The sequence below is a fragment of the Exophiala oligosperma genome, assembly GCF_000835515.1.
Source record: "Exophiala oligosperma strain CBS 72588 unplaced genomic scaffold supercont1.75, whole genome shotgun sequence".
Lineage (NCBI taxonomy): Eukaryota > Fungi > Ascomycota > Eurotiomycetes > Chaetothyriales > Herpotrichiellaceae > Exophiala > Exophiala oligosperma.
The window spans coordinates 1-10,301 of record NW_015622892.1 but is presented as its reverse complement, the minus strand read 5'-3'; the positions used below and the strand labels follow the sequence as shown (position 1 = coordinate 10,301).

At 45.9% G+C, this 10,301-nt stretch overlaps 1 protein-coding gene across 1 annotated transcript; it reads left to right on the top strand.

Moving 5' to 3' along the window:
* Positions 1-3,492: 3,492 nt before the first annotated feature.
* On the top strand, positions 3,493-4,683 carry PV06_11837 (uncharacterized protein; the record flags this gene model as incomplete). The annotated part of the gene is made up of 1 exon (XM_016413572.1): positions 3,493-4,683. The coding sequence occupies one exon, from the start codon at positions 3,493-3,495 to the stop codon at positions 4,681-4,683; it is 1,191 nt and encodes a 396-aa protein (XP_016256049.1).
* Positions 4,684-10,301: the final 5,618 nt, after the last annotated feature.

The following is a 10,301-nucleotide window of genomic DNA, read 5'->3' as shown; positions in this document are numbered from 1 at the left end:
CCAAGAAAAGATCTCCCGCAAAAAATTATAGACTTGACGATCTTATGGCTAGGGGAGCCAATAATAACCATCACCCTGGTCCCTGGCTTGTGAGGTCCCACTGACCAACATACTAACCACCCTATAGTGCCTTGTCAACTTACGTACAATCTGAATGGGTCGGGTTGCTAAAGAGCTCAATGACTTGTGCCAAAGGGATATGTTAGGGGGTCATAAACCGGTACTGCGTACTATTAAGAAACAGAACCATCCGGGCAGAACTTTCCTCCTTTTCCAAAAGCCCTGCCGTTGGCGATTCAAAAACACTTGAACCTGGAGGCTAGCGCCCAACGGTCAAATTCTTGCATTTGAGCCATGACATCTAATGTCATGTGACAAAACTCACCATGGTCAGCGAAAACAACGAGTTCGGCATCTCCCATGAGACCGAACTGAAGGCTCGACTTGGCCCAGTAGGCTTTTGGTGGATTGGGTTCGTCATTGGGTGGACGCTTTTCCTCTTCTCGGGCATGGGCTTCTTGTTCTACAAACGACATGCTCCCTCGGCCAAGGTGCGAGGGATATGGGTGCCGTTTACTGCAGTCATTGCGCTCCACTTGTACTGGTGCTCCGTCAACCTGGGATACATATATGGACCCATATTCCCCGGCGAAGCAGAGTTCTGGATCATGGGCATCTATCTTCCTCTTGGGTATGCTCTGTTCCATGCCTCGAACAGCAGGTTTCTGCAGGTGGCACAAGTTCAAGAGCAGTATGCCACGTCCTTTGGTCTGGCCGAGGCAATGGATCGCCAGCGCATGACGTCCGCACCAGTGAGAAGGCACAAGGGCCCAAGGTGGCTGGCTTGTCGGCTTCGAAGCGCGGATCCAGCTCGAAAGTTAGCATTTTGGATTACGTGCGGCATGGTTGTACAATTGACTCTCACAGTTACCATGTTCCTCATCTCCAGAAAGTACCACCCCAGCTTCGGTATCCCCGGGACTGAGACCCATGGAACAGAAAAAGAACAACTGATGCAGAAAGGGAGAGGGTGGGAATGGTCAGTGGCCTGCATTGTTGTCATTATATGCTTTCTCCTTCGTTGTACCATACTGAGATTCTCGTAGGTGGCCATCCATTGCCTGGCAAATTGTCTGGAGTTGGGGTTACTCGCTCTACAACCTATGGAGATCCCGCCACATCAAAGACACTCACGGTTGGCGGCTGCAAACGATCGGTTGCTGTCTCGCTGGGTAAGTCATTCCGGGAAGATAGGTTTTGCCGCGGTCTTCTGTTGTTGACAAGTTTCGTAGTCTGCCGGCTTCACCGATGTGGTTGATTGCACTCTACGTCCCTGCCATGGCGCCAATCAATAACTATTGGATCCCCCCACAATGGTACGCGCTAGGCCGTTTGACAGTCTTCGTCGCTCGGCCTGAAATACTGACACCAGACAGGATCGCTGTTTGCATCATGATGATCGAAATTTTCACCATCTTTGTCCCATGTTCGCAGGTCATCAGGCAGCCGACCATTGACGATGAGCTTCTCAAATCCATCGAGCATTGGGACCTGATGCGGAAATTCAGCCATGCAAGTGTTACTAATTCCAGATCTGCGGCATTTACAGAATCTTCCGATTCTGCATTCGAGAAGGCTTCGGGGAAGCAGGCTTCATCATCCACCTCGTGCGCTGTAAGAGATCCAAAGACTTCAAACATGGCCGCTTTGGAGGAGACTTTGAAATCCAATCCTGGCTCTTTACAGGCCTTTGCCGCGTTGCGCGACTTCTCTGGAGAGAACGTCGCGTTTCTTGTCAGTGTCATGAAGTGGAAGTCAGCGTGGACCTTGGCGACGCCGCAGAAGGCACCGCAATCGCCCGTGCGAGAGTCAGAAGCTGAGAGACGAGAAGCTGAGAGACGTCTGGTCCGTCAGCAATTCAACCACGCACTCTCAATGTACGTGCTTTTCATCAGCTGGGAGCACGCACCTACCCCCCTGAACCTAGCGAGCAGAGAGTATCACAACCTAAAGCAGATCTTTCAACATGCGGTGCAGCTTCTCTACGCAGACGTAGAGACGAGCGAATCTCAGCTTGCACCGTCCGGACACTCAGTTCTTCCCTTTGCGTCTGATGTGTCAGGGACCTCTTTTGGAGGTGAAAGCGACACCACAAACATCTCTAGCCGAGTGTGGTACTGGGGTCCAATCCCCGAGGCCTTCCAGCATGATATCTTCGACGCTGTGGAATGCAGCACCAAGTACTTGCTTTACACCAACACCTGGTCTCGATACAACGGCTCGATTCGCTCCAATGATCAGTCTGCCGATAATGGACACCAGATCCAGAGTTTCTGGCGTCTTCAACGGGCATTTCTGAACAAGATCAGGTTCAAGATAGGACGACCCTGAGATATGAAATGTCGTGTATGAACAAAATGACAAGCTGATAGCGCGTAACCATAGCGTTGTAATATGCCCATAAACGCCGCGTCTAACCTCGGGGTAACAGGTATCTGCAAAAGGGTGCCAGGAGGATGGACAAGGAAGCAACATTGCGAATGTTTGGGGGTCGACCATATTCTACCCTGTATGTCAAGGAGAACGTAGTTTCTGCCATAAACATATCCGGCGGCGACCTCTTCTTTCGTGAATGCATCCATAATGACGTCTCAGTCTTCGCGACCATTTCACATGAACCATTAGCCAACAACGGAAAATGTTTTCGAACTGTGTCCTCCGCGATACTCGTCATGTTTTATGTCGCCGAAGGACCAACAGCAGGAAGTAGCATGAACTAGGACATTCGCGTTGCAGGCTATGTAGAATTGGCTAGTCTAGACTGGGCTTAGCCCACCCGTGAGTAATCAATCAATCATTCAACCTCAGCAGCTACATTTGACTCTTTTATCGCAGCTAAAAACACCCGGTCAGGTTCCAGTCGTCCACGACGGGACGAAAGGAATCCTGCACTGGCCGGCGCCTCAAGTGAACTCACTCGGAAATGTTGGGTCGTCAGCGCCTCTGTGGACTCGTGCAGCTCTTCATCAGCGGTCACGACTGCTATCCTCTGCAGCCTACCATTTTGGCAGACGGTCGGTTCCTTCGATCCTTTTTACCTTTGCCTGATCACCTCTCCGGTATTCGACTTCATCATAGTATGCAAAGGCTGTCGCAACACAGCTCATATGGCCTTCAGAAAGAAAATAGACTAAAAAAGCATCTGAACAAGAGCTAGTATACCTGTTGAGTAGCCATCGCACGCAACGTGGCGAACTCAGTGTCTCGTACGCTGAACCACGTAAGACTGCACAAGGACTACGGAAGATTGGAAGTCGGTGTTGCGGAAGAGATTTGGACAAGAGAAGCACGCCAGTCACAGAGAAGCTATCCAGCTGGAGACCAAGTCTCCATGTCGCACAGTCGACCCATCGGCCACAGTGCACAACAACTGTCCGTCCTAGGGTAGGTTTTAGTTCTGGAACTCCCTCGCCGGGTCCAAGGCCAGGAAGAATGTCAACTCCTACGAATGTAAAGCAGGAACCACTCAGTCCATACGCAACACCACCACCACCACCACCAGAGCTGCCACCACAGCATCCACCATACCCCATCCACCATATGCCACCATCCGAGAACCTCACCTTACACAACCATTATCAACAAACAGCCGCAGCTTTTCTACCACCAGTCCCGACCTGGAATTCGCCACAGCCACCATACAGCGGTCGCTCTGAATATCGACAGCGGCCACTAGATCTTACACGTCAGCATCCATACCTACCTCCAGGTCAATTATATCCTCCACCGCCAGCGGCGGTAGGAAGAGAGGCTCCAGGTTATCCCGCTGATCCAGGATACAGGTGGCCAGGATACAGGTGGCCAGGATACAGGTGGCCAGGGAGTGTGGCGGGTCGTCCAAGATCTCCCGCTGAGCTCCGACGTCCTCCCCATCATCTCGTGAGTATCCACGATGCTCCAGACTATGGGTCGCATCCTTGCCACACTAGTCCCGACAGCCAGCCAAACGGAATCCATCACCCATTTCATGTGGTGACAGGCCACGACAGAATGGCCGGGCAACATCCTGGACCTCCTAGACCTTATGGGCCACACCTTGCAGAAACATCACCACCCGCGGGGTATCATGTACAGTCTTCATATCACAATCCCGATCTTCAGCGAAGACGGAAGGCTGTGCGAGCGGCAGAAGCATGCGATTCCTGTCGACAACGAAAAACAAAATGCGACGAGAGCAGACCGCAATGTCATCATTGCAAGGTCAACGGCTTGACATGTACATATAGAGAGTTACCGTTGAAGAAGTCGGAGAAGCAAATAATTGACATCACTGGTAGATTGGAGACGATAAACAGGAGTATTGAAATGCTTATTCAAAAGTCGAAGACGCAGGACGAGAAGATTGATGCGTTATCGAAAGCGTTGCAGCAGAGGCAGCAATATGACATCGACACGGCGCCAACAATAGATGGACACCAGGAAATTGCCTCACGACAGAATGATGGGTCAACCTTTGTCGCCAATTTTCAAGATGATACATTATGGGCCCATCGCAGAGAAGAGAACTCTGATGTGCACTCCACAACACGACCACAAGCGCTACCGACAAGTCCTGCTGGCCAAGCAGAGAACCAGAGAGGGAAAATTTCGAACCAACCTTGCCTGGAATCCATACTACAGTGACCTTCTGACGAGACGTTCTCAATTGACCCTTCATCAAAGGCTGATCCCTTCCCGGGCAACGACCTGGGTGAAGGCGAATAGAAGACAAGACAAGATTGGCGGACATGAGGCTGCTCCAAGCCGCCCAGCTGCTAATTCGGGCCGGCACCTGGATGACGAAACATCATCTTCACCACGCAGCGTCTAGCGCATCGGACAGCTTCAGTCATCAACACTGTCGAGTTCAACAATGCTCATGCTGCGCGAGACCATCCAGGTGGTGTGATCCCCCATGGTAGACCCTTGCTGGACTTTGAAGCAATTGACCGGTATTTCCTAACCTACATGGATCATGTGTACATCGCGCATTCCCTCGACAGGAGCAAAAAGCGATCACGACACGAACCCACTCCAAGGCTTCTGACTTTGTGGCTACACGCTCTCGAGAGGCAAGGAGATATTTTCTCCGGAAGTATGATATCCGAGGTAGGAAAGGGCTATGCAACCCTGAGGTGCGAAAGGAGTCTGCTCTAGGCTGAGTTTCGCACAGATCAATTGTCTGAGTTCCTCGTCCATCGAAAGAGTAAGCCGCTTCTGGATTTGTCGTTTGGCTCGTCCTTTTTACTTTAACGAGGCCTGTCGAGTGCGCACGGCGCAGCTTAAACCTTCTCCTTCGAGTCTGAGATCCATGAGACAAAAGAATAAGGGGTCTGAAGGCCCACGAAGCTTTTCTCGTCCGTGTTCCTGAGTGTTCCTGAGCTGCACCTTGCATTCAATCCCTCATTATTTGCAGGGGCAGCTGGTTTGGACTGTAATAAGAGAGACATAATGTGCGAAGAGTATGATTGTCTCCAAGAAAGAGCCTTTAATGCCAGAGAATGCTTGACTCATCCTTCACTAAGATCCTGTGCACGTTGATGACTAGGCCTGAATGGAGGAAATCTCATAACCGTGACGCTGATGTGGTTGGAGGGAATAAAGAAAGCACTGCATTTGTACCTAAGATCGCCACTTATGTCATGCGTGAAGAGTCTGAGGTAGGCTCCAGATATCTTGTCGGGTTTAGAGTATACCGTTGACAGATCAGTGCCGACTAGGAAAGTCTTTGCATTAGAGTCCTTAAGAGCTGTACTGTACGCACGCAGGTACAGTATAGTCCTTGAACATATGATCGAAACCCCTCCTTGTGAAGAATTTTCTTTTCTGGCTGCTGAAAACAAAAGTGAAGACGTCCAGCTCGTCAGAGGGTGGTGCGTCTGGCGTCTGGGGAAGCGTCTTCTGACACATTATTAACTATGGCATTCCTAACCGCCGCTCCTATAAACTTGAGGCAGACATCGGCCATCTTATACGTTACCCTATACATAGCTATAGAGCAAAAACTTCCCTCAGAATACGGTGGCGGCACGATCATGACATGTCTAGGTCCAACCAAGTAACCTCGGGATAGGTTCTATCTGATGAAAAACAATGGGCGACCAATAATATGTAAGGCCTATTTTAAGAACCACAGTAAATACTTAGCCGTGGGGGATGATGATGATATACTTTATCACCCTCTCGGGCGAGGCCCTACGACGATCACCACTAAATATCGAGGAGTTGCATTCCTGATAATACCGTGAATGTTTGTAAAGCATGTCCTGAGTCAGGTACAGTGCTTCCCGAAACTGGTCAGCTTTGCGGACACAGTGTGATTGTTTTTCCTCCACGCTAGTAAATCCTATTACTCAAAATCTAGTCTAGCGTTATCTCCGCACAGCAAATCATAACTGAGTATATTTCGACTCAAAACCACGGTATAGTATGGGCGCTCGCTTGTAAAGACACTGAATCAATGACCATTTCACCTCCAGGTCAGAATACTATATTGAGTAATTCAAAAGCGGCAACATAGTACGAAAATTTCCGGCTCCTTTCTATGGCTAGTGTCTTATAGCTAGGTGCTTCTGCTTGAGCACCATCATCGTTAGGTCTAACTTCTCTCGACGCATCTACTCTGCCTCCTTATACTTTCTCTGCTACTGAAGTACGTTTGCTAGGTTACAGTGACATGCAAAACTGCTTTCTAGGTCTGAGATATATAATTATAATTATCGTCTGCCAGTGAAGCGTCAGCAGCGTCATTATTCGATAAAATTATTCTGGCTCTGTATCTGTACTAACCAATAATTATGAAGTGTATATAACTCATTTACACCACGTAATTTATTTTGAGATTAACTCTGTTATTATGACAGATTTTATGATAGATTTTATGTCATAACTTCGCTAAATATAATACCGTGTAATAACCATGTAGTTTCGCTTTCTGAATCTTCACCATTTTTTGTGGGTATTCCTGCTTAATATCACTGCATTCTAAGTACTCTTTAATATTATATCACTACTAAACTAAGATTATAATGTCTATAAGTTAGTTATAACTATCATGGTTAATGGGTAGTTTACTCCTAGTGCATTTTGAAAGCCTTAAAGAGCTTGTTAATATATCTTCTCTACCTTCTCTAGCTTGCCTTGGTCACGATATAAATTCTTGAGATTGTTAACTGTGGTTAGTGTTAATATGTGATCTAGTCTTAATACCTTCTCATACCTAGCTAGTGCTTAGTAGTATATCTTCTCTACCTCCTCTAGCTTGCCTTAATTAGTATATAGATTCTTGAGATTATTAACTGTGATTAGCGTTAATATATAATCTAGTCCTAATGCCTTCTTATACCTAGCTAGTGCTCACTAATATATTCTCTTCACTACTATAAGTTAAACCTATTACCTTAATAGCTTAGTAATGAAAATAGCTTTACTAAGTTAATTAGTTATACGCACGTATATATACTTCACAATATCACCACTATTTACACTTCTAAGAAGTAATAGTTTATTAGTTATCTTATTATGGCTTCAAACTTAGCATTACTAGAGATTAGTTTATATAGTCACTAAGGGGAGTCCTCTAATAGACTCGCCTAGAATAACTTGTACTAGAGCTATTAGTGGCTAAAGTAGGCTAGTAGGCCTAATAGCCTCACTGTGTTTATATCTTTACCCTAGAGATAAGAATATAAGAGATCTCATGTGGTGTAGAGTGTGCAATCTTAATATTTCTAGAGTAAGAGTTATCGCTATGAGTTAATGCCCTAATACTCTTTATACTCCTTTAAGTACTATTTAAAAGTAAAGGTACTATAATAAAGATAGGCCCCAGCCATAGCTAATACTAATGAGAGACTAGTGCGTTACTTAGCTAGCTATCACGCATAGCTATCTAGAGAGTAATATTAAGCGAGTTTCTCTTAAATGTTACTAATAGACTTACTAAACTTAATAATTTTTTGTTATAATTAAGTCTTTAATAGAGTACTATATAGTTTAATGAACTATATAAAGTAATAAATGTTACGAATTAGGCCTCTTATGAGGTCGCAGACAAAGCTATGACGACAGCCGGTCGGCGTTAATACGTCCGAAACACGTGAAAGCCTAAGGGCGTGGTCACGTGGTAGGAGTGGCTCTCAGAACTCTAAGGAATGAGGCCATAGAGCCCAGGGAGCTATGGGCTCTATTAGCTCTCCTAGCTCTCACTACAGAGCCCTTAGAGCCGGAGAGAGCCTAAAGAGGTTGAACGGTTATATATACACAGTCATTATATAGCTTTATCATGTAGTTAACTTCGTTCACGATTATACCCATACGTTTTGGTTGTGATCACTTCGCTCTTGTACTCGCTTAAGTACTGCGCTCTTAGTGACCTCGCCTCTTATACTTCCCGCCTATTAAGACTATACGTCTTGTGACACCCTGTGTAGAGCGAAACGTAACACTTTGACTACCTCTTAATCGGAAGTATTTAACATAATGTCCGCCTTAAACCCTAAATTAGTTTGTTCACTATCTCTAACTAGGTCGGTCCGCTCTAGCGCCCTAACCCTAGGCCCATTATTCTATAGCACCACTACTTAAGGGGGCTACAACAACAACAAAGATAATAATAAGGTTAATTCGTTCTACGGGGACCGTGCTAAGCTTGGGTTATTTATTACTTAGCTTATCGCGACCTTTAGGTTAAATTAAACTAAGTATGCTACTTAGGAGAATAGGGTCTTATTCGCAGGACTTCATATAAAGGGCTCAGCCTTCCATTAGTTTGAACCCATTATGATGGACCACTTGATCTCACCTTAGGCACAAAAGAACCTAGAGACTATTATAATCTTTAAGAACTTCACTGTTTTCGTGAATCGCATTAAACAGATCTTTAGGACCCCTGGAGAAGAATAAGCCGTGTCTCAGCGGATTCATTAGCTCAAATAGACAGGCTCGGCAGCTTAATACTATGTGCTATTTAAGTGACTCTAGGCTAAGTTAGACTGGGAAGATAACGCGTTTGCTGCAGCCTTCTACACTGGATTAAAAGACGCCGTGAAAAAAGAAATGGGACTAGATAGACCTACGGACTATAAAGGACTGATTAACTGAGCTATTAAAATTGATAATTAGCTTTACGAACTAAACTTAGAATGTAAAGGTTACCGCGGAAAGACTAGCGGTATATACTATAAAAGTAGCCGCCTAAGCTACTAGTTTTATGGTGACTTGATGAACCTTAATGTTATGGAATGAGGTCGGTCCTCACAGCTAAAGGGCCGCTTTTAGCGTAAGGGGCTATCTAATAAAGAGCGAGAGCAACGAAAGAAAGAAAACCTATGCTATAATTGTGGAAAATCCGGACATAGGGCTAGAGAATACAGTACGAAGCTTATAGGACTGCATATGATGGAAGAAATAGCCGGTATTAGAGAATAAAAGGCCGACACTCTAATGAAAGTATCAGAACTCAAGCGCCGATTGGAAACATTCGCGGAAGGTATTAGCGAAGTATGTCGCCTGTATGATAAGAGGCAGTAGTACTATCAGACTCTTCGCGACTCCTTAGATAAGGAGGACACTATTAAAAAGGCTAGCCGCGCTGAGAAAGCATAGAAGGGAATACCTAAAGGGACCTAGGTGGAGGGAGCGACTTCACTACCACTATCGAAACATGGTGAAGAGGTTGCCATGACCGCGGGAACCTTTCCTGACCTAAAGGAATAGGATAAAGAAGCTAATAATAGGGCCGATAACAAGGCTGCACACGCACTCTTATCCTAGACTGCTTACTATAACGATCACTACCCTATCTATCTTTCTGATAAAGAGGGATTAGGATGGTTTCCTCACGAAAGAAAGCGCAGAAACTGTCACGGTAAGGCACGAAAGATAGAGAGTACTGACTAGGAAGACCCTAAGGAATTGGCTATAATGGAAGCTAAAGAGCCTCTACTGTGGATTGTAAATACTAGGGTACCTGACGATGAAGACGAAGAATTTGTCCTTATAGAATTAGGAATTATAGCTACTACAGGGCAACAGATAACATTGTCACACACTGATAAATATTGAGTTATATCAAACTATAACGGTATCGCAGTACTAGTAACAAAGTACTGAACGGATATACTATACACATAATACTGCTGTGCTAATTGCATAATAGTACATAGAAGGGTTAGGGTTAGGGTTAGGGTTAGGGTTAGGGTTAGGGTTAGGGTTAGGGTTAGGGTTAGGGTTAGGGTTAGGGTTAGGGTTAGGGTTAGGGT